This window comes from Tupaia chinensis, unplaced genomic scaffold, assembly GCF_000334495.1.
Source record: "Tupaia chinensis unplaced genomic scaffold, TupChi_1.0 Scaffold000291_1, whole genome shotgun sequence".
NCBI classification, from domain to species: domain Eukaryota; kingdom Metazoa; phylum Chordata; class Mammalia; order Scandentia; family Tupaiidae; genus Tupaia; species Tupaia belangeri.
The window spans coordinates 1228247-1252348 of NW_006159776.1; the positions used below are offsets into that span (position 1 = coordinate 1228247).

The following is a 24102-nucleotide window of genomic DNA, read 5'->3' on the forward strand; positions in this document are numbered from 1 at the left end:
TTTTTTTAAATTTGACCAGAGAGAGACAGAGGGTGAGAGTGAGAAAGAGAGGAAGTGAGAAAACAAGCCACCAGATTCAGGACTCGAACCCTGGTCAGCCATGTGGGAGTGTCCAGCACCTTTCTACCACACCACCTGCTGGTCCCAAGTCTCTTTCTTTTTTAACTGAGGACATTTTTTGACCAAACTGAAGATAAATGCCATTGTGAGTTATAACAGTGAATCAAAAAAGAAAATCTTCTGGAGACTTTTGAGCTAATTTTATTATGAGCTATTTAAGTTGTAAAGCAGTTTCTTAACAGTTGCCTATTTTTATCTGACAGTGTCCATGTAACTTCACTGAAGAAACATACAAGGTGATGATCTATGTCTGTCTAGTTCTAGGACTTAGTATATCTAGCTTGGCTGAATAACTTTTTTTTCTTTTAACCAATAAGCAGAAGCTTTCATATGCTAAAATATTGCTCTGTGTAGACTGCCTGTATTGGTAGCTTATGTTTTGAATTTACAGCATTATAGTGTGCTGCATATTACTTGGTTTATATTGTATATGATAACAAAACAATAAGCTCTGCTTTAAAAATCTCTTGAATTATTTCTTCCCTGATTTTTTTTTTTTGCTTTTACTCATACCTGGCATCTTTCTCGTTGTACTGTATTCACTATATCTAACGTGATAGTTTTGCTTTTGTTTGTATTTGACATAAGGAATGTCGAATCATTCTAGCAGTTTCAAAAGCATCAAGAATAAAAAATAAAGATATTGCTGAAATTCTCAGGACAGTGCCAGAAAGATGAATCATTTCAAACTGCACGAGTAGAAATATGCTTACTTGAAGATTCCACATATCTTTACCAGAAGCCAAAATGTGTTCTTTTCAAAATTATTTCCCTCTCTTTTTTTCAGCTTCTTTGCCCATTATTGGTAAAAAGCACTATTATAGTGTATTATAAATTATGGAATATACTGCTGAATTTAAGAGTCCTGAAGTTTCATTTGGTTACTTGGAAATATTTAGACTACGTGTTTTTAGCATCAAGATTATATTATTTTCTCCTTCTCTCCTTTTAAGGGTATTTTATATGTAGTTCACTTCTGAATGTTATTTATTTATTCATTCTATAAATATTTGTTCACTACAGGATGTCTACTAGATGTTGTGGGCTTTATAGGGCTTTAAATACCATCTCTGCCTTCAAGAAATTTGTCCTAATTCTTATAGATTATGTGTAGTGTATGTGTGTGTGTGTGTGTGTGTGTGTGTGTAATATAAATCAATGCAAAGTAGACTTATGCATAATGGTAAGTGTGACTAAAGGAGTTGAGAGAAGAAAGATTTCCAGAGCTGCCTGAAATGGAAATGGGCAGGTAGGACAATGAACCAAACTGAAAGCAACAATCAAACCTTTATTGATTTATTGTGATAATACAAGCAAAAGACCACAAGGAAGGTGCCCAGCTCCCTCGGTATTCCATTTCCTCCAACATAAAGGCAGTGATCAAGTGAATCAGCATAGATCGCAGGTGAAGGATCCTCTTATTGCTAGAAAATCTCAAACAAAAAGACTTTTACTGTTGTAGGGACCTGAAGGCCAAGAGTGGGGAGAAATGGGAAGGTTAAAAGTAGAAAACAAAGTAAGTAGAGTGGAACACAGTATTTTCAGACCCCTGTTCCCCACCCCCTGCCCTTTAGCAGGTCTCTGTGGAAGTACTTGAAAAATATCTCAGCCTAGGGCCTCTCTTTGGTAAAGGATCCTCTGAGAGGAGGTGCATAATCTCAGAGCGCAGGCACATATATGAGTGTGATGTGGGGAGAGGGGTGGAATTGCAGCTCCCTCTACAAACTGCAGTGTGCCAGCCATATGCCAAGTTTGGCATGAGGAGGACAGCCACCCCACCCTGTACTACCACCCAGTTTCTTCAAAGCCTGCCAGATAAAGCCTTTGTAATTGCCTGTGGTTGAGCCTGATAGATCACATATAGGATTTTGACCTTATGCTGGACCCCTTGCAAGAGTTAGTTAGCCTGATCGGATCTGGGAGACCTACATTAAAGAAATAGTATTGGGAACCAGCAGTTAGCGTAATGGCTATGTTGCTGGACTCCCACATAGTCGACCGCAGTTCGTGTCCCGGACCTGGTGGCTTAGAACTCACGCCAGGCGCATGTGCGTGCATGCCCAAGATCCCGAGAGGAGAAGGGATTGCGGCGTGACCATCCCCCTGGGGGGTGATTTCTCGCTTTCTGTCTCTATGTCTCTGTCTGTCTGGCGAGCGCACGCCCCCTATAGCGGAAAAACCGCTCCCCCCCTCCCCCCAAAAAAGAAAGAAATAGTATTTGGGTTGGTCCTTGAGGAAGTTGAAGAATGTGTGGTATTTGGCTTTTCACTGAGAGGGGGAGTGACAAGTGGAAAGGCAGTAAAGCAGATTATGTGTATTCAAACACTGGCTGGTACATTTAGCTGTATAATGCTCTCTAGGGGTGAATGGGTAGAAAGGCAGATTGGAACCCAATCAAGAACCTGAAATGGCAGGCAAGCTAATTTGTTTATAGATAGAATGGAAGTCCATGAAAACTTTAAGGAGGGGAGCCAGAGCTAAGTTGATTGTGAAATTGTGAATAAGATGAATTGGGTAGCAAAGACATCATTTGGGAAACTGGTAAAACAGTTATTGTGGCCAAGGTGTTTATAAAAGAAGCTGGGTGAGGGGTAGGATGGGTGGAGATCATGTTTGACATAAAACAAAAATAGCAGTTACACTTCTTGCAAAGATATGCTTAGTGTAAGAAGACTGGAATACTTCAGTGGAATAGTTCTAAATTAAACTACTATTCTCAATAGTTTTGTCTGTTTTTCTTTTCTCCATGCTTCCCTTTATTTCCTTACTACTGGTAAGTTATACATTTTTTTACTTAAAAAACTATTTTCCTAATTATCAAAAGAGCTCTTATCACGTTTCAAGGTAGTATGAGGTAAACATTTTCTAAGATGTTCCTTGCTGTTTATTGTCCTGAATTACCTGGGAAATATTTTTTAAATGCATGTTTTTCTCTCAGCAGACATTCTGGCTTGCAAACTGAGGAGGTCAACTGTCATTTTATTTTGAAAAAGTTCCTGATGATTCTGATTCTGTTGCACCTTCTCAGTTGACACCCACTGATTATTATTAAAGGATCCAAAGACTGTGGTTTTTAATCCAATTTAGGACTATGATTGATTCAGAAAGGTATAGGTGGTCCTTGGATGACATCACATGTTCTATTTTTTTCAGCTGAGCTCATTAATGTTAGTTATTGAACACTTACTGTGTACTGAGGATACAGAGATGAAATGTGTTTCCTTGCAAATCATTTCCTCCTTCAACTCCTCAACAGCCAAATTACAAACTTGTCATGGCAAACAAGTACTGAGGATGCTGTATGATAGATTTTGTAAGAACATTGTTTTCACTCTCACTCTTTTCATCTTTGCCACTTGTGGGGAGTGGTTTGATTTTGTTGTTGTTTCTCAGTGTTTTCCAGCCCAGCAGAGCTGCAAAATCTTAAAATTCTTTTTTGTTGTTTTTAAGTTTGCCAGAGGGTGCATGCACTTGCCAGAGAAAGAGAGACAGAAAGAGGAAGGAAGGAAGATAGAATGGAAGTCCATGAAAACACCTTCCCATGGAGCATAGTCATGCTGCAGTCCCTTCTAAAGTTCTCCATTCTGTTGAGATTTGAGACATGCACACACATGTGCCTAGCATATTTCTCAAGCCACTGGGTTTGGGACTTGAACGGTGTGGTCAGCCATGTGAGATCTGACTGCTTTAACCACAGAGCTGGCCCTTGAAATTTTTAGTTAAAAACATATATTTGTCAAGCCTGTCTCCCAGTGTTCTGTAGTCATTCAGTAGTCTATGGGAAGGCCTGGTAATTTGCATTTTTAAGAAGTCCCCCAGGTAGTTTTGATGTGGAGCCATGTTTGAGAACCACTGGTTAGACTCACCCTAATTAGTCTAACCTCTCATTATAACATTCAGCCTAACCTCTCATCTTCTTTCCTTATATTTTTGCCTAGTTACCCATGATAAAATCTCTTTGACTTTTTTTTGCATCTCTCAAATGAAAAACAGTCATAGTCCTAATAAGAGTAAGGAGAGTATTAGCAAATTGAAAATCACTGGGGTTTGAAGTGAAGTTAGATATAATAAACAGCTAGTAGTCTGAAGTTATTGTGTCCCATCTTCTTTCTCTAGTTAAATAATGACTTTTCGGGGCTGGCAGGTGGTGTGGTGGTTAAAGGTGCTGGATTCCCACATGACTGACCATGGTTCGAGTCTTAGACCTGGAAACTTGCTTTCTCACTTTCTTTTTCTCTGTCCCTCTGTGGTCAAATTGAAATAAATAAATAAATAAAGTTAAAGAAGATAATTATATAAAAAAAATACTTTTCTATAAATACTGCCATTTAAGATTAAAACTATGTTTATTTCTGAGTAATAAGCAATATTTTAAAAATTAGTAGATAAAGTTAACTTGGAAGGAGTAATATTAATGTACATTAATAGTTTATAAATTAGGTAGTACTTGGTAAGCTATCCTGAGTGCCCACTACTTTTGTCTAGATCAGTGTGTACTTTCACTTCAGATCATCAGTTTTAAATGAACGTTAGAGAGTAATCCTTTTTTTTGTTTTTTTAGTTATCAGTGAATTGGCATAGTTTTATTTTCTTACTATCTAATGATTTTTTTTTTTTGAGAAGTTTTTACAATAGGTGCATGCACTCACCAGAGAGACAAGAAGTGAGAAATCAACTCCCGCAAGGGGAATGACCAGCAGGTGGCCTAATGGTTATGGTTCTGGACTCCCACATGGCCAACCACAGTTTGAATCCCTGACCCAGTCTTGAAACTGGCCGGGTGTGTACACATGCATGCCCAAAATCTTAAGAGGAGAATGAAGGAGAAGGATTATGGTGTGCCACTTCCCTCCCAGGGGGGAATGTGTGTGATCTCACTTTATCTCTCTTCATATCTCTCTGTCTCTCTGGTGAGTACATGTGCCCTATGGCAAAAATATCTCTCTTTCAAAAACGAGTATTTTTGATATTCAGAATAAAGAGTAAACATTTTTAATTTTAGTTTTTGTCTGTTCTTTATTTTGGAGAAGAGTGCAGGAACACTTACTAGGTTCCTTCTTTCCTTTTCCTTGCCCATCAATGTCAAGTTTTGTTTTGTTCTCCCCCTCATTTTTTTTTAAGAGAGATTTTTGCTATAGGGTGTGTGCACTCACCAGGGAGACAGAGAAACAGAAAGCAAGAAGCCACCTCCCCCTTCCCTGCCCCCGAAGGGGGATGGCCATACCTCAGTCCCTTCTCCTCCATTGTCCTGTAGGGATCTTGGGCATGCATGTACTTGGCGCCTGGTATGAGTTTTAAGCCATTGGGTCTGGGACTCAAACTATGGTTGACTACATGAGAGTCCAGTGACATAGCCATTATACCATCTGCTGGTCCCTCTCCCTCTCATCTTAATAGGAAAAAACTACTCACTGCCTACCTAAGCACAAGTTTCACAGAAAAAAAAAAATTTTATTGCTAGAGGGCATGTGTACTTGCCAGACAGACAGGCAAACAGCCACTCCCCAAAGGGTTGTGGTCACATAGCAATCATTTCTTTTCCATTTTTCTGTCCTGTCAGGGTTCTGAACATGCACATATGCTTGGCATATTTTCAAGCTGCTGGGGCAGGATTTGAACCACAATGGGCAACGTGAGATCTGGCTTCTTTAATCACTGGAGTACAGGGCCTGGAATGTTTGTAAGCTTTTAAAAGAAATTTACTTATTTATTTCTCCTACGAGTAAAGAAGAGAGTAAGAAGAGGACCCCAATAAAGGTCACATATGTACATGCACACACATGAGAGTGAGTAAGGGAGAGGAAGAAAGCACCTCCTGTCTCGGCCTGTTCATGCCACAGTTCTTTTTCCTCTTAATTCTCCATCCCATCAGGATCCTGGGCGCATGCACACCTGGCATGTTTTTTAACTGTCAGACCAAGGACTTGATCCCTGTCCAGTCACGTGGACTCTGACTTTCTCTGTGTGGTGCTTAGCCACTGCACTATGAGGCCAGCCCCCCCCCAACTGGGTCTCAATGCCCTGATCCACCCCCAGCTTTTGCAAGCCACAAATCATGGCTACATGCATGCCTGGCATATTCAGAGAAGTCTCTAGGTACCAACCTGGAACTTTCCCATGTGGGTCAGCCTTGCGGAGCATTATGTTTTACCACTGTGCCACCATCTGGTCTGAGCTTCACAGAAATTTTAATCTACTTATCCTATTCATCTACATTCATGCTGTCTGTTCATGTAGAACGGGGTGCGTGGCAGAGAGAGAGACAGTGTTTAATTATCCTTTTTTTTTTTTTTTTAGTTTCTACCTTAGGGTGCGTGGCAGAGAGACAGACAGAGACAGCGACAGTGAGGGAGAAAGTGAGAAATCACCCCCTCCCCCCTCCCAGGGGGGATGATCACACTGTGGTCCCTTCACCTCCTCTCTCCTCCTAGAATTTTGGGCACACACACACACATGCCTGACGTGACTTTCAAGCCACCAGGTCCAAGACGTCAACCGTGGTCGACCATGTGGGAGTCCAACACCTTAAGCACCATGTCACCTGCTGGCCCTGTCAGTTCAATGTTTAATTCCTGAAAGCTGTCTAATAATACTGCTTTCTGACAACAAGATAACATTTAAATAATCCAGAATAAAGTCTGCATTGTTTTTTTGTTTTTGGAGAGGTTTTCACTATAGGACATGTGCGCTCGCCAGAAAGACAGAGAGAGAGACATAGAGACAGAAAGCGAGAAATCACCTCTCAGGGGGGATGGTCACGCCACAATCCCTTGTCCTCCATTCTCCTCTTGGGATCTTGGGCGCACACGCACCCAGCGTGAGTTTTAAGCCACCAGGTCTAGGACGTGAACCGCGGTTGACTATGTGGGAGTCCAGCGACATAGCCATTACGCTAACTGCTGGTTCCCCTAAAGTCTGCATTGTTATCATGTGAATAATTATAATCATGTGAAATCATTTAAATTACTCCTTTATTCCTACTTTGCCCTTGTCAGGGATTTTTATTCCAGTATGAGGAGACTTCAAAAACTTTGCAGAAAACTTGAATTAAATTATGAGTTTATTTTTGTGCAAAAAAATTGGAATTCAGACATAATTTTTTAAGAATTATTTTATTTGACTTTATTTGTTTGTTTAATTTGACCAGAGAGGGACTGTGTGTGTGTGTGTGTGTGTGTGTGTGTGTGTGTGAGAGAGAGAGAGAGAGAGAGAAAGCCACCAGTTCTGGGCCTCGAACTGCGGTCAGCCATGAAGGAATTCAAGTGCCCTTAACCGCCATGCCACCCGCTGGTCCCCAGACAAAGTTTTCTCATAATATTTATTTTCTAGGACCTTTTCAAAGGCCCTTTGTATTGGTTGATAGCTTATTAAAACCTAAGTTAATCTGAGGCTAGCAGTGGCTGACTGTGGGTCGAGTGTCAGACCTGGTGGCTTGCTTTCTCACTTGCCCTCTTTTTCTGTCCCTCTCTGATCAAATTAAAATAAATAAATAAAAGTTAAATAAAATAATTCTTTTAAAAAATTAAAACCTAAGTTAATCTTAGGAAGAAAATTTTTAGTGTAACTGTGTTGGAACGTTTTTATTTTTTGTTTCTTTAATTTTGCCAGAGGACACATGTGCTTACCAGGGAAAGGGGGGGGAGTAAGAAAACCCCCTCGACCCCCTCAGGAGATGATCATGCTGCAATCCCTTCTTCATTTCGCCCTCCTTTTGGGATTTGAGACATAAAAGCACATGGCATCTGGCATGTTTTTTAAGCCACTAGGTCTTGGACTCAGCCATGCACTGGGCCATGTGGGATCTCACTGCTGTAACTGCTAGCCACCTTGCTAGCTTCAGGAGGATGTTTTTATTTCTAATTGGGGTTGAGAATATAGATAGTTATTCCCATTTCCACTGAATAACTTTAGGATCATTCTGATTAAAATCTTTGTTTTATGAATGCAAAGGTTCAATAAAATGTTATTTTAAAAACATTTTGGGGACTTAATCTATTTTGAGTTTTTTGGGAAAACAGTGAAAAACCTAATACTATCTAGTTTACTGTATCATATAATTTGATATGAGAAGTTCAGGTTTGATCTTGTCCAGTTTAGTAGGAGAAATGCTTTATAATAATCAGTATTATCCTCTAGTGGGATTCGGGCAATTGCTGTTTCTCTTTTTTAAGAAAAAGAAATCTAGAACTAAAATACCTACCATTTATATATTTTTTAAAAGTTATTTAGTTTTGACGATAAGAAACCTATTTTTACCTATACCTTTATTTAAATTTAACTGCAGTAAATGTAAGCTATATTCCTTATCTATCTCAAGTTATCTTTTCCCCGTTTTAGTAATGTCTCATTTTGGCACTGGGTGTTAACTGTGTGTTCCTTGTATAAGCCTCGCTCAGTCTGCATGACATTAGTGTTTTCAGTATGTTTTGAATTGATGTCTTACATTAGTTTATGAAACATTTACAACAAAATATTTTTCTTTTTGTTTCTGTTTATATAGAAGTGGTACACCATCTCCCAAACGGACATCTGTAGGCTCCAGGCCACCAGCAGTAAGAGGCAGCAGAGATCGATTTACTGGGGAATCATATACTGTGCTGGGTAAGATAAAACATAATAGTTCTTCATTATCTCAGGTTAAAGACATCATAGTCCCACTTTCTACTCACTCAGAGCTAGAATGTCTGTCTATATAGTGAATGAATCTTTGTAGAAACTTCTCCCTGTTGAAGTCTGATTAATTTGGTGGGTTTCAGTTTTGTCTTATTGATGTTTTAAAAACTATACTTCATTTTATATAGTGCTCTGCATATCTATATAACCCTGGAGAGGATTGATAGTAAGCAAGAGAAGTTCTGAAGCATTTTATGTTCAGAAAAGAAAAATAGTAATAAATGTAAAAGTAAAGTTATAGCATGTACTCTGCATTTAGTGTCTTTGTGTTAATCTCATAGAGTATTTGAATTAATTTTTTGTGCTATTCATGGGAAATGTTAATAGGTAAAACCCTGTATAATTCATAAAGAGGTTGGAGCCAAATCTACCTTTCTGATCTCTTATAGGAGACACTGCTATTGAAAGTGGACAACATTATTGGGAGGTCAAGGCCCAGAAGGATTGTAAATCCTACAGTGTGGGAGTAGCATATAAAACTTTGGGGAAATTTGACCAACTGGGAAAGACAAATACTAGCTGGTGTATCCATGTCAACAACTGGCTACAAAACACATTTGCAGCAAAGCATAATAATAAAGTCAAAGCTTTGGATGTTACTGTTCCTGAGAAAATAGGTGTATTTTGTGATTTTGATGGGGGTAAGTTTAGTTATTTTCTCATAAGTCATTTCATCATGTTTGCTTGTATTTTAGTACTATTCATGGTAGTCATCTATACAGGATTTCCATTAGTACTATGGCACGGGCATTTTAACCAATTATGCTTAATCAAAAGCATAATCTTAATTCTAGAAGTGACTGAAAAGGTTTGTGCTATTTGCCTGGAGCCCTATAAAAACACTAATTTATATTGTATTAAGTAGGTCTCAAAGATTTCATTAATTTTAGCCTGCAGTACCAAATTTTTTTTGTCCTTTTGAATTCTTTCAGTACTATATTTTATTATCTACCTATAAAGAATGGTGGAGTCAGACATTTTGAGTTGGAGTAGATCTTAAAAAAAGTACAGTAAAACTGAAATGTCATCACTAACATTTTCCATTTCTGTTTGAATAACTAAGCTGGTAGCTTATATAACTATTTGAATGCAGTTGTTACTAAATGACAGAATTTGGTACTTTAATAGTGTCAACTTGTAGAAAAACATAAAGGGAATAAATTTTGTTCCCTAGTTCAATAATGTATTTTCTTTAAAATTTTATAAATTAGTTAACCATAGAGAAGATATTTATTAATGAACTAGTTTAGTAAGCTTAAATTTATTTATTTAGCCTTAGGCCACATGCACTTGCCAGAGAGAGAGAGACTGAAAGTGAAACATCATCCTCCAAAGGTAATTTTCCTCCATTTTTGAGTATTTGAGGCATGCACATACAAATGCCTAGCATTTTTCAAGCCCCTGAGTTCAGTACTTGAACCACAAAATCGGCCATGTATGATCCAGAACCTTAACCACCATACCACCATACCACCAGTTAGCTCAAAATTTAAATATAAATAAATAAACATTAAGCTAATTTTTAGGTGGTTTTAATAGGAAGGGAAGCTTGGCTAAATCTGTTAAGATAAAAATAGGAAAGAGTAAATTTAATAGTCTCCATTTGAGTTATAAACAACAAAAAACAACCCTTAACTAAAGGAAAAATAAAAATAAAAAAGATGATTTGACAGAAAAGATCTAGTTAGGGTTAGGGTTAGGTTGCAACAAACTCAATGTAAGTCAATAGCACAGTTAATTCATATTATCAGAAATAATGTTGTCGGGAACCATCAGTTAGCATAATAGCTATGTTGCTGGACTCCCACGTAGTCGACCACGGTTCGCGTCCCGGACCCAGTGGCTTAAAAAACTCACGCCGGGCGTGTGTGCGTACATGCCCAAGATCCTGAGAGGAGAATGGAGGAGAAGGGATTGAGGCGTGACCATCCCCCCTGGGGGGTGATTTCTCGCTTTCTGTCTCTATGTCTCTCTGTCTGTCTAGCGAGCGCACATGCCCTATAGTGAAAATCTCTCCCCCCCCCAAAAAAAAAAAAAAAAAAAAAAAAAGAAATAATGTTGTCAAATCACTGTCCTATGCTGGTCAGAGATCATACCTTTTACTTTAAGAACAGCCTTTAAGAAATACATTGATATATGAGAAATACTAGATACCATTAAATGTCCAAACATCCGGATAATTGGTATCCCAGAAGGTGAAGAGACTAACAATGGCATTGATAATATATTCCATGAAATCCTGGAAGAAAACTTTACAAACCTAGAGAGAGATTCAGAGATCCAGACTCAAGAAATGCAAAGGACCCTGTATAGAATCAACCCAAGAAGATCTTCCCTAAGACACATTGTAGCCAGATTGACCAAAATCACAAAGACAAAGACAAGATACTAAGATTGGTGAGAGAGAAACATCAAGTTATCTAAGAAGGATATCTCATCTGGCTCACAGCTGACCTCTTATCACAAACAATGTGAGCAAGGAAAGACTGGGAAAATATATTCAAAGTGTTAAGGGAAAAGCAATTTCAACCAAGAATACTGTATACCTGGCAAGATTATACTTCATATGGGAAGAAAAGACAAGAACATTCTCAGATAAACGAAACCTGAAAGCATTTACCAACACCAGACCAGCTATCCAAAAAAAAAAAAAGGGAGTCTATACCAGGAGAACTAAATACAGATACATAGGAATAAGAGTTCAAAAAAACCCTAAGATAATGGCCAACTTAATGGTAGGAACAAGTCTGGAGTTGAATATTATATCCAGAATGTAATTGGTAAGATTGGGCCACAACAGAAGATAAAGTACATTAGACTGAACTGGCGAAATAGTTTTATGACTTATGACTAAAACATTACTGATTTTCTTCTAGACTTTGTTTTCTGGATTTAGGTATTTTTGTCTTGTCTTGAGCTGCCAGTAGGTTCATGTACCTACTATTTGAACAGAATCCTAACCTGTTTCCTGGCTTTAAATTTTAAGCAGAGCTCTCTTAGCATTTCTTTGGTTTTGATTTGTTAAAGTTAAAACCGCTTTTCTTGAAAGTAAAAAAATATATTAAAAAATAGCTATTTAATGACTGCAGTAAGCTATATAGCATCAGCTAGGTCCTACTTTATAGTACATTCATTCAACTCAGAGTTTCACACCTAAAGTCAGACATATATTCACAGATACATATATATCAGCTGTCCTTGCTATTGAAAGTTGTTAAATTGTTTAAGATATTTTGTGAATCAATAAAATGTGGGGGAAAAAAAGAAATACATTGATGCACAGCAAAAGAAACAATAATTAAAGTGAAGAGACAGCCCTCGGAATGGAAGAATGTATTTGTGAATTCTCCCTTGGATAAGGGAATGATAACCAAAATATACAGGGAGCTCAAGCAGCTTACCTGCAAAAAAATCAGTCCAATCAAAAGATGGACAAGTGAGCTGAACAGACAACTCTCCAAGGAAGACATATAAACAGCCAAAAAGCATATGAAAAAATAGTCAATATCTCTCATCATAAAGGAGATACAAATAAAAACCACAATTAGATACCACTTAAACTCAGAATGACTAAGATTAAAAAAAATGAATAAGTACTGGTGAAGCTGCAGTGAAAAGGGAACCCTCCTACACTGTTGGTGGGTATGTAAATTAGTACAGCCAGTGTGGAGAACAATTTGAAGGTTCCTAGAAGACCTACAATAGAACTACCATACAATTCAGCAATTCCGCTCCTGGGTATCTACCCAAAGGATAGGAATATATTTAGTTGGGGAAACACTTGCAGATCCATGTTTACTGCAGCATTATTCACATTGCTAAGATATGGAATCAACCCAAATGTTTAAGGACAGATGAATAGATTGAAAAGTATGGCATATATACACTACATAATAGCACTCAGCCATAAAAAACAATGAGACCCTGGCATTTGACAGAAATTGGATGAATATGGAGGATTTAATGCTAAGTGAAGCTAGATGGACTATACAAGAGAGGCATTGTATGTCCCACTTACTATATCCCGAATTTTGGGGCTGACAGGTAGTAAGGTGGTTAAGGTGCTGGACTACCACATGGCTGACCACAGTTCAAGTCCTGGATAGGACACTTTCTCACTTTCCCTTTCTCTCTCTGGTCAAATATAATAATGATAGCGATTAAATAAATAAATCTTTAAAATACACACACAGACACATACATACAAACACCATATGTATGTAACTCTATGGTAGAAACTGAAAGATTAAAAGATAGGAAAGAAAACATGGAAAGCAGCTGTGGATACCAGAGACAGTATGTGAGGAGGGCGTGAAATGAGGGGGGCAGGTAGAGGGAGTCAAAAAGAGAAAAAAAGCAAAGCATTCAATAAGCACAAAAATGGAAAATTATCTGTTGCCAACAATATATATGGTAATAATCCTTGACTGGACTAACATGTAGTATATATTCATGCTGGGAAAATCCATTTTGTATGCTGTAAAGATGTACAGTGATGGAATTAAAAACAAAAAGGGAAACAAAAACTTGAAGAAAAAAAGAGATGGGATCCGCAGTTAGCGTAATGGCTATGTCGCTGGACTCCCATGTAGTTGACCACAGTTCAAGTCCCGGACCTGGTGGCTTAAAACTCATGCTGGATGCGTGTGCGTGTGTGCCCAAGATCCTGAGAGGAGAATAGAGGGGAAGGGATTGCGATGTGGCCATCCCTCCTGGGGGGTGATTTCTCGCTTTCTGTCTCTTTCTGTCTGGTGAAGTTGCCATATAGAAAAAAACCATAAAAAAAAAAAAAAAAAAAAGAAAGAAAGAAAGAAAGAAAAAAAAGAGGTGAAGGCCTTTAGATATTGTCTTAAGCTGTTCCTAACCATATGGGTTGAGTTAGTTAACCTTCCAACATACACAACCAGCACCAACAACATTGGTATAGCAGAAACTTAGTGCTTTGTGATGCTGGGCCTACGTGAAAAGGTACCAGGTTAACATCCCAATGTCTCCCTGAACACACTGGGAAGGTGCAGGCATGCCTGTGATTTGGACTAAGTAAGACTGGGTATGGATTGTAGCTTGGGGACTCTTTTGGAGGTAACTTTCTCTCAGAAGAAATAAATTTAAGCTTAAAAAAAGTTCTTAAAGTAGTGCCTGCAAATGGCACCAGTGGATCAGGTGCTGGATTCTCACATGACTGACTGGTTTGAGTCCTAGATCCAGTGGCTTAAAAAATTATGCAAATACATATCAATAGATAATAAAAGGGATCAGCAAATGGCATGGTGGCTGGGGCACTGGACTCCCACACGGTCAACTGTAGTTAAAGCCTCAGACTAGGCAACTTGCATTCTCTCTCTCTTTCTCCCCCCTCTCTGTCTCTGCCTGTCTTGTCTGTCTGCCTCTCTCAGACACATGCCCTATAACAAATTTTAAAGAAATAATAATAAATAAAATTAAGTAATTCTTTTTTTTTTTTTTTTGGAGAGATTTCTCTCGGGATCTTGGGCACGCACGCACACGCGCCTGGCGTGAGTTTTAAGCCACCGGGTCCGGGACACGAACCACGGTCGACTACGTGGGAGTCCAGCGACATAGCCATTACGCTAACTGCTGGTTCCCAAATTAAGTAATTCTTTAAAAAAATTTGGGACCAGCAACTGGCGTAATGGCTGTGTCACTAGAATCCATATAGTTGACTGTGGTTCGAGTCCCAGATCTGGTGACTTAAACTCACACCAGGCATGTGTGCATGCGTGCCCAAGATCCCAAGAGGAGAATGGAAGAGAAGGGATTGTGGCATGGCCATCCCCCCGGGGGGTAATTTCTCGCTTTCTGTCTCTCTCTTTCTTTCTGGCAAGTCCACGTGCCCTGTAGTAAAAACCTCAAATGAATGAATGAATGAATAAATAAAATGAAAATATTCTTGAAGCACAATTGTGGCAACTACTTGCAGAAATAGTATGGTAAGGATTTTATACTCTGTGGCGAAGGGATTAGGTCCTTTCTAAGGCTAAAATGGTGATATAATTTGGATAGAGATTTACTGGTTATAGTAAAAATAAGGAGAAGGAAATAGCCTTGGTTTTTACCAGATTAACAAAATCACTTTTTAAACTGTTCATGGTTAAATAAGCAGAATAGTGCCCAGTTACAGAGGTCTTAAAAACCAGAGGAAGAAAACTAGATTTAGGATTTTTCCTTTAAGCATATTTAACACTGATTTTCAAATGAGAATTGTTAGGTCCAGTCCTTATACTTTGTAACTAAAAAATAAAGAAATAAAAAAGCCAAACTGTATATTAAGTTACTAGTTTTTTGTATGCTTATATGTTAGATTACTGTATAATAAATTAGTCTTTTTTTTTCCTCCTTTGTTTTTAGGTCAACTTTCTTTCTATGATGCAAACTCAAAGCAGTTGCTGTATTCCTTTAAGACAAAATTTACTCAGCCAGTAGTACCTGGTTTCATGGTTAGTACATAATACATTTCATTTGGTTTGGCAACTTTAAGGACAATAACCTATGGTGTATATTTGGGAAAACAGAATGTCTTATTTTTTTCTTTATATTCCACTCTTCCCAAGCCATCCCCTCCAAAATCTGTGATTTTTCTGTGTATTTTGGTATATTTTATTGATGTCAGTTTTAGTGTGAAAGTATACAAATCATACACATATTGTATGATGTATTTTTATCAGACTCTTCACTTTTGTGATCAAGAAATGGAACATTACCAGAACCTTAGTGCTCCTTTGTGCCCATCCTCCAAATGGTTACCGTTAATGAATTTAAAAACTTATTTTGCCTCTTTTTCAACTTTATATATCAGTAATACATTATCTTTTTGGGTCAATGGTATGTTTGTAGATTTATACATGTTCTATGTGGATACAGCTCATTCATTCTTATAGCTGTAGCATTTTCCATTACTATGTCATTTTATTTATCCACTCTAGTTTGATTCTCAGATGGTTTCTGTTTAGCAGCACTTACAAATATAACTGCTGTGAATATTCCTGATTATGTCTTTTGATAAATTTGTGTATTTATTTCCATTGAATATATACTTAGGATTGTGGTTCATAGATCATATGGTATGCATATAATCAACTGTAGTCGATAACACCAGTTTTCCAAGAGGTTGGTTGTACTTATTTACAACCAATAGCATAGACACTCCTCAATTTATGATGAGGATCATCTTGATAAACTCCCTTGTAAGTTGAAAATTTCATTAAGTTGAAAACACATTTAATACACTCACCTATTGATGGATGGTTCCTGACTTATGAAGTGCAGTTGTGGAGCTACTTACAATTTTGTACCATTATAAGTAAAAGAATTGTAATTGAACCATCATAATCCAGGGACTATCTTTTATATGAGCATTTGAGCTTCTCCATATCCTTGTCAACATTTAGTATTGTCTTCTTAAAAACTATTTATTTACTTAATTTATTATTATTACATTTTCTGTAGGACACATGTGCTCACCAGAGAAACACACAGAGAGAAAGGAAAAGTAAGAAAGCAAGCCACCAGGTCCAGGACTCGAACCACAGTCGGTCTTGTGGGAGTCCAGTGTTTTAACCACCACACCACCTTCTGGCTCCTGTGTTTCTTTTTTATGTTAGTCCTTCCAATGGGTATATTACATTGTGGTTTAAATTTATATTTGTTTGATGACTACTGCTGTGGAGCACCTTTTCATATGTTAACTATTCAGTATATTCTTTTGCGATTGGCTGTTAAGTCTTTTATTGGTGTTTCTGTTAGGTTATCCTCCAGTTTCCTCAGTCCTTTGCCAGATACATGTACGAGGGATTTTCAAAAAGGTCATTGAAACTGTATATAATGGGGACCAGCAGTTGGCATAACGGCTATGTTACTGGACTCCTATGTAGTCAAGCACAGCTCAAGTCTCAGACCTGGTGCCTTAAACTCACACTGGGTTCGTGATCTTGAGAGGAGAATGGAGGAGAAGGGATTATGGCATGGCCATCCCCCTGGGGGGTAATTTTTCACTTTCTGTCTCTCTCTTTCTGGTGAGCGCACGTGCCCTATAGCAAAAACCTCTCTAAAAAAAAAAAAAAGAAGAAGAAGAAGAAACTGTCTATAATGAAAAAACTGCCTGGATTTCAGAATTTATTTTTCCGCCAATAAAGTTATTTTTAATGTAAAAAATATGTAGGACTATTAGAAGTCGTGGGGTTTTTTGGCTTACTTTGTCACATACCTCTGTTGTACTGTGTATTTTTGGCTGGTTTTCTAAATTGGTCAAACAGGAACAAGTTATTTACAATGTGGAACTCACAAAAGTTGTTTTTTTTCTAATTCTTGAATATACTTTTATAAAAGAATAGATTATATTTTAAATTAGATAGGTACTGAGTTTCTTCATTCCAAATAATGAAGTTATAAATTAAACTAGTAAATGTTATGCTTAAGGAAATGTCTTTTAAACTAGTTAAAATTAGTGGGGTTTTTTTAAGTTTTAAGAAATAATTTCTTCTGGGGACCAGCAGTTGGCATAATGGCTATGTCACTGGACTCCCATGTAGTCGACCGCAGTTCGAGTCCCAGATCCAGTAGCTTAAACTCACTGTAGGCATATGTGCGTGCATGCCCAAGATCCCGAGAGGAGAATGGAGAAGGGATTGTGGCATGGCCTTCCCTCCTAGGGGGTGATTTCTTGCTTTTGGTCTCTCTTTCTGGTGAGCACACGTACCCTATAGCAAAAAACTCTTCAAAATAATTAAATAAGTAAATAAATAATTTGTTCTGAGAAAAAGAGAAAGATAGTGAGAAACGGGCACCTCCAACAGGGTTTTTACACATGATCCATGGCTATTCTCTTAATTGTTGAGTTACATTTTATATATGTATGTACCATATTTATTCATCCATTCACTAGTTGAAGGACATTTGAGTTCATTCCACTTGAGGGCAATTAAGAGTAAAGTCACTATAAAATTCATATGTGGGGTTTTGTGTGAACAAATGTTTTTTCTCTTGGTTAAATACTCAGGAGTAGTAGAGTTGCTGGATCACATTGAAAGTGTCTGTAAAGTTGGAAATGAAACAATGTGTATAACTTTATAAGAAACTATCAAAATGTTTTCCAAAGTGGCTGTACCTCTTTTGCATTCCTACCAGCAGTATGTGATTCCATTATATCCTTTCTATGATGTGGAATTAGGCTTTTTTTGTGTGTTATTAAACCATTTTAATAAATGTAGAGTGGTATTTCATTGTTTTTATTTACACTTTCATAATGACAGATGATGTTGAGCATCTTTTCATGTACTTATTTGCGATTTATATCATTTTTCAGGTGAAGTATCTTAAAATCCTTTGTTCATCTTTTTAGGTTATTTGTTCTCTTAGTGAGTTTTAAGAGTTCTTTATATATTCTGGATATGAATCCTTTATCAGATGTCTTATAAATAATTTTATCCCAATTTGTGGCTTATTTTTTTATTTTCCAAACATTTCAAAGAAGTTTTTCAATTTTTTTTTTTATAAATGTGACATGTTAGTTCTTTTTCTTTTTTAAAGAATTATTTTATTTAACTTTATTTATTTTCATTTGACCAGAGAAAGAGAGAGAGAAAGACACGGAAAGTCAGAAAGCAAGCTGCCAGGTCTGGAACTCAAACCACAGTTGACCATGTGGGAGTCCAGCGCCTTTAACTACCACTCCACCTGCTGGCCCCCATTTGCGCACAAAGTTCTATTTATAATTGTTTTTCCTTTTATGGATAATGCTTTCCCTAACTTAAGGTCACAAAGATTTTCTCTTCTTCCACTTCCTTTAGGTTTTACATTTAGGATATGGTCTAGTTTGAAATGAATTTTGTACGTTTTTTTTTTGACATATGCATAATATACTTTTCCAGTATTATTTACTGAAAAGACTTGGCTAGTCCCATGGCCTAGGGGTTAAGAGAGCCAGATCCCACAGGACCGCATGGTTCTAGTCCAGGCCAAAGCAGTTTGAAAAATATTACAGGTGCCTGTGTGTGCATGCCCAAAATTCTGAAAGGATGGAAATACAGAGAAGGGACTGCGGCTTGACCATCTCCCACGAGGGTACTTTCTCACTTTCCCCCTACCTCTTTCTCTCTCTCAGGCAAGTGTATGCATTCTTTGGCAAAATTAATTTAAACAAAAGAAAGAAAAGACTAACCCTCATTGATTTGCCTTTGTACTTCTGTGTTAATAGGCTGAGTAAATATATTTCTAAGTCACTTGGATAATCTCCCCCCCCAAAAAATTGGTAGTTTTATAATCAGAATTGCTTTTGTATTTTGAGAGTTGTTATTACTGAGTTTGCTAGTTTTGAATTTCTTTCATTCTTTCTTTCTTTTTGTTTTGAAAGCTTTTTGCTATAGTGTGCATGCACTTGCCAGAAAGACAGAGACAGACAGATAGAAAGCGAGAAATCACTCCCCAGAGGGGATGGCCACGCTACAATCCCTTCTCCTCTGGGGATCTTGGGCATGCATGTACGTGTACCTGGCATGAGTTTAAGCCACCGGGTCCAGGACTAGAACTGTGGTCGACTACATGAGAGTCCAGCGACATAGCCATTACTCCAACTGCTGGTCCTGCTAGTTTTGAAAATTTTAAATGTTTGTTTGTTTAATTTGCCAGAGGACATGTGCACTCACTGGAGAGAGAGAGGGAAAACTTAGAAAGCACCTGCTCTCCAGTAGGATGTGATTATACTGCAGTCCCTTCTCCATTTTCCCACCTTTTGGGATTTTGGGCATACATGCCTAGCATGTTTTTCAAGCTATGCAGTTGGCCATGTACAGTCAAGCTCACGTAACCACCAAGCCATGGGCTGGCCCTAGAATGTTAATTTTATAATTATAAATTTCACAGATAAGTATTCTTTGATCCAATACTTTAGTTACTTAGTAAACACTGAATACTTAAGGATATAATTTAAGGTGGCGGGTGGGCAGCGGATGGCATAGTGGTTAAGGTGCTGGACTCCCACATGACTAGCCATGGTCTGAGTCCTGGACCTTGTGGCTTGCTTTCACACTTTCTTTCTCTCTCTGGTCAAATTTTAAAATAATAATAAATAAATTAAATAATTATTTTAAGAGTTATTTATTGATTTAATTTAATTTGTTATTATTATTTTATTTTAACCAGACAGAGACAGAGAGAGAGAAAGGGAAAGCAAGAAAGCAAGCTACCAGATCTGGGATTCAAACTGTGGTCGGCCATGTGAGAATCCAATGCCTTTAACCACCAGGCTACCTGCTGGCCCCTAAAATTAAATCTTAAAAATAATAATAATAATAATTTGAGGCCAGCAAGTGATGTGGTGGTTTAAGGGCACTGGAGTCCCACATGGTTGACCACGGTTTGAGTCCTGGTCCTGGTGGCTTGCTTTCTCACTTTCTGTCTGTCTGTCTGTCTCTCTCTCTCTCTGTCTTGCTCTGTCCCCCTCTGGTCAAAATAAATAAATAAAAAGTTAAAAAATAAAATAATTCTTTAAAAATTAGTAATAATAATTTAAGGTGGGAATACTTACATAACTTATAGAATTTCCCTTGCTTTGAGCTACATACATGGTAGTTGATAACAGTTTTAAATTATACATGACTCTGTTCCTAACAGTTATTTTTCACTTTATTGAATTATAGTTGCTCTGTTTATAAGCAGAGTTTTATTTACATTTAATCACCCTACATCTTTTACAGTACACAGCATATTTTTTCCCAACAAGAATACTATTCATCTCAATCAAGACAAAGACATTACCATATACATTATCATCAGCAAACAACTTTTCATTTTTGTATCAATTAAAAGTACTACTAAGCAGTTTTATCTTTCATAAACACATTCACATGGTAATCAATAGAATATGTCAAGGGAATCTAGGTACTGTGATTTACATTTTTCTCAGCAATTCTTAAAAGAATTATAAAAGGGTGGGACCATCAGGTGGTGTAATGGTTACATCTCTGGATTCTCACATGGCCTACTGCAGTTTGAGTCCTGGCAGCTTGAAACTCACTTCAGGTACATGTGCATGTGTGCCCAAGATCCCAAGAGGAGAATGGAGAAGGAATTGTGGCTTGGCCATCCCCCCTGGGGGCTGATTTCTTGCTTTCTATCTCTCTGTCTCTCTCTTTCTCTGGCAAGTGTACGTACGTCCTTCTCTAGTTTGCCATTCCAGTAGGTTCTGCTAACAGAAACCTTCCTCTGGCTAGCCCTGGTGGCAACAGTGGCAGCGTACTGCTCTATAAATGAAGACATGGAAGATCAGGATTTGGTTCTTGGATCAACCTGTACATGTTAGGCACGTGTATGTGCTGCGAGAGAATCATAGTGTGAGACCCCAGTGAGAATGCATGTCTTTTCGGTTCTTGGATCAACCTGTACATGTTAGGCACATGTATGTGCTGGGAGAGAATCATAGAGTGAGACCCCAGTGAGAATGCATGTCTTTTTTCTTTCTCTCTCTAGTCTCTACTCTCATCCATGAAGAAAATAATCTTAAAAGATGTCCTCGGACCTCTGTATTCTAATTATTCTAAAACACTCCTGAATTAGCTTTTCCACTTTCCCTCAGCTCAGATACAAAGGTTGTCAGTTGGGAACCTATTAATGTTCATATATGTAGCATTTTGCCTTTCAGTCAGAAACTTACGAGTCACCTATGTTGTAATTTGATTTGAAATCTGACTGAGGCTTTGTTTTTGTCTTTTCTTAGGTTTGGTGTGGAGGACTTTCCTTGAGTACTGGGATGCAGGTTCCAAGTGCTGTAAGAACACTCCAGAAAAGTGAAAATGGAATGACTGGCTCAGCTAGCAGCCTGAACAATATTGCTCAGTAATGCCTGCTCAGAATATGTTTACCGTCAACCGTCTTGATTGGGTGGCCTTGTCTGTGCAGTTACTAATCACAGAAACTGAGTGGTGGAAATCGGATTTGCTAAGTTCTGCTTTAAGGCCTGGAATCTGTTAGCATTGAGGATCTAGTACAAAGCATTTGCAAGAACCCGCTGTGCAATATAGAAGCAAGCAGATATTGATCAAGAAAGTGATGTTTTGAAGAGTAAATGAGGGAGAAAGTCAGTGTTTAAATATTAATACAGAAATTCATTTTTGTATTTCTTGTATTAATTTGGATCTTCTGATATGTTTACTTATATATGGTGTCCCTATGGCCTGGGGTGAAAAGCTTTTACATTTTGCCTTCTTTCCTCTATACGTTCTTTTTTCCATTTCATCACTACCTATCATTTCATTTTTCACACCGAAGCTTTAAAAATAATTGAGTCTTCTAAGATATTCTGAAAATTGAAATAATTGGTTTAGAATGATAGAAAGGTTTCCTTACAATGGTTTATTTTCCCTGTTTATAAATAAGGTGAGTTTTGCTAAATTATCCTCTTTCATTTATTGACTAGATTTTGTATATAATTTTCTTTTTTTCCAAAATACTGATATTTCTCTTGAGGTTATAACTCAAAATGGTTGATATAAAGAGTTTCTAGATATAACAGCTTAAAATTAACCAAGTTTTAGTTTTGTGCCTACTGCATTAACACAGTTAGATAAGGGTATTCTTTATATATTGTCTTGTTTAACTACAATTCTTTTTATTCCATCACTTTGGGTGATGGGTAAGGTTTTAGAAGCCTTACATTTTCTGATTTTGTTGTCTAGTTTAATCTCACTTTTAATAGTCATCTTTGATAAAATTCTCACTTGAATTTGGCCTTGATAATAATTATGCTTGTTTTTGACATTTCTAGTAGGAATGAAAGTTTATTAAAGTTATATCAAGGGTAGAAGACCTACATTAATTTTTATCTAAGAAGGATAGGTAATAAAGAGAGGTACCTAAAATATTCTTTATTGAAGTAATTTATATCTTTTTTCAATAAGATATGGAATAGTTTAAACAATTGTTTTGAAAAAAATATATATTATCTCTGACTTAATTGGTACATGAGTTTTTCAAACAACCTTTCAGGTGCTATTTTTCTCAGTTCTTTTCCTACATTCATTTGCTTTCTAAAGAGGATGTAATCTCTTCCAAAATGGCATAGTTTTCCCCAAACTTGAGAGACTATGTTAAACAATAAGTACAGAACATAGATATGTTATTTAGCAGAATGTAGCTATGCCTAAAAAGTTGATTAGAACTTGAGCCAAACTAAAAGTTGTAATTAAAGTATTTAAGAATTATTGAGCATTTTAAAGAGATCTGATATTGTGTTTTCCATAATTTTTAAAACTTTTAATTTCTTCTGTTGACTTTCATTTTCATTTTAAATATTTTGTGCTATGACAGCTTGCTCCCAGGAAGTAACTGTTGCTGCTTTTGAGTTGCTTTTTATAGAGAGGCCTATGTAAATCCAATAGCTCATTTTCTCTTACAATTTGCTGCTTACTGATACAGTGTTTATTCCATTTATAAATCTAAATGAGAAATTTTATTTGAACCAGGATATTATTTTTCCAGAGGATATTCAGATCTGCACCATTGTCTGATGACATATTGATAATTTTAGAGACTATAGGGCAGTTTAGAGAATGAAATATGTCAACAGAAGCTCTTTTGATTCTCCAAGCAAATATAACTTAGGTTTCTGTTCCATGTAGAGATTTTGGAAGAAATTTTCAGATGTTCTGTTCCCTATAGAGGAGCTATTACAGGACCTTAAAAACACAGATCTGTGATTCCCTTTCAGAGATTCAAACCTTAAAGCAGTAAGTTAGTAGTTAAGTTGCTTTATGTGAATAGTTACACGGTATATTTTAGCAAAAACAACACAAAAACTAAGTCAGAAGTTCTTGTATAAAACTTTTCTATTGTCTTACATATTATAATGGTCTTCTCATTAATTCAGTGCCTTTTTCCTCTTAGACGCTCTTGCTCTATGCCTGAAGCAGTATCAGCTGATATGTAAGCCAGAGCATTATGTTAAAGAGATGAGGGCCTTCTGTTGCACGGGCAAGAGGAAAAGAATATTAATCAGGGGCTGGAGGAATGCATGTGATTGTTTCTTGTGCTCATGACATCATTTGAGACCTTACATCAACTTTTCTAATACTCATTGGGAAAATATATTAATTTCACTAAGAGATTTCATTTCTCAGAAGTTTTATAGTAATTAATATAAATTTAGTAAACCCAAAGTCCAAGTCTCAAAAAAAATGCCATACTTGGTATTAAACTGCACTGTTACTACTTAACAGTAAGAATCTGAGGTTTTCCCAGGTTTGCTTTAAAGAACAAAATGTATGGTTTGGTTTTTTTTTTTGGGGGTATTTTTTTGTT

The 24102-nt window shown here is 37.2% G+C and overlaps 1 protein-coding gene across 1 annotated transcript in view; it reads left to right on the plus strand.

Moving 5' to 3' along the window:
- FSD1L (fibronectin type III and SPRY domain containing 1 like) overlaps positions 1 to 23863 on the plus strand; it is a 96971-nt gene extending 73108 nt beyond the window's left edge. Inside the window, exons 11-15 of the mRNA XM_027772682.1 lie at positions 324 to 356; positions 8621 to 8721; positions 9183 to 9434; positions 15163 to 15251; positions 21524 to 23863. Of these exons, the coding sequence (XP_027628483.1) occupies positions 324 to 356; positions 8621 to 8721; positions 9183 to 9434; positions 15163 to 15251; positions 21524 to 21646 (598 nt within the window). The 3' untranslated portion in view covers positions 21647 to 23863. The remainder of the gene's footprint in view (positions 1 to 323; positions 357 to 8620; positions 8722 to 9182; positions 9435 to 15162; positions 15252 to 21523) is intronic.
- The last annotated feature ends 239 nt before the right edge of the window (positions 23864 to 24102 follow it).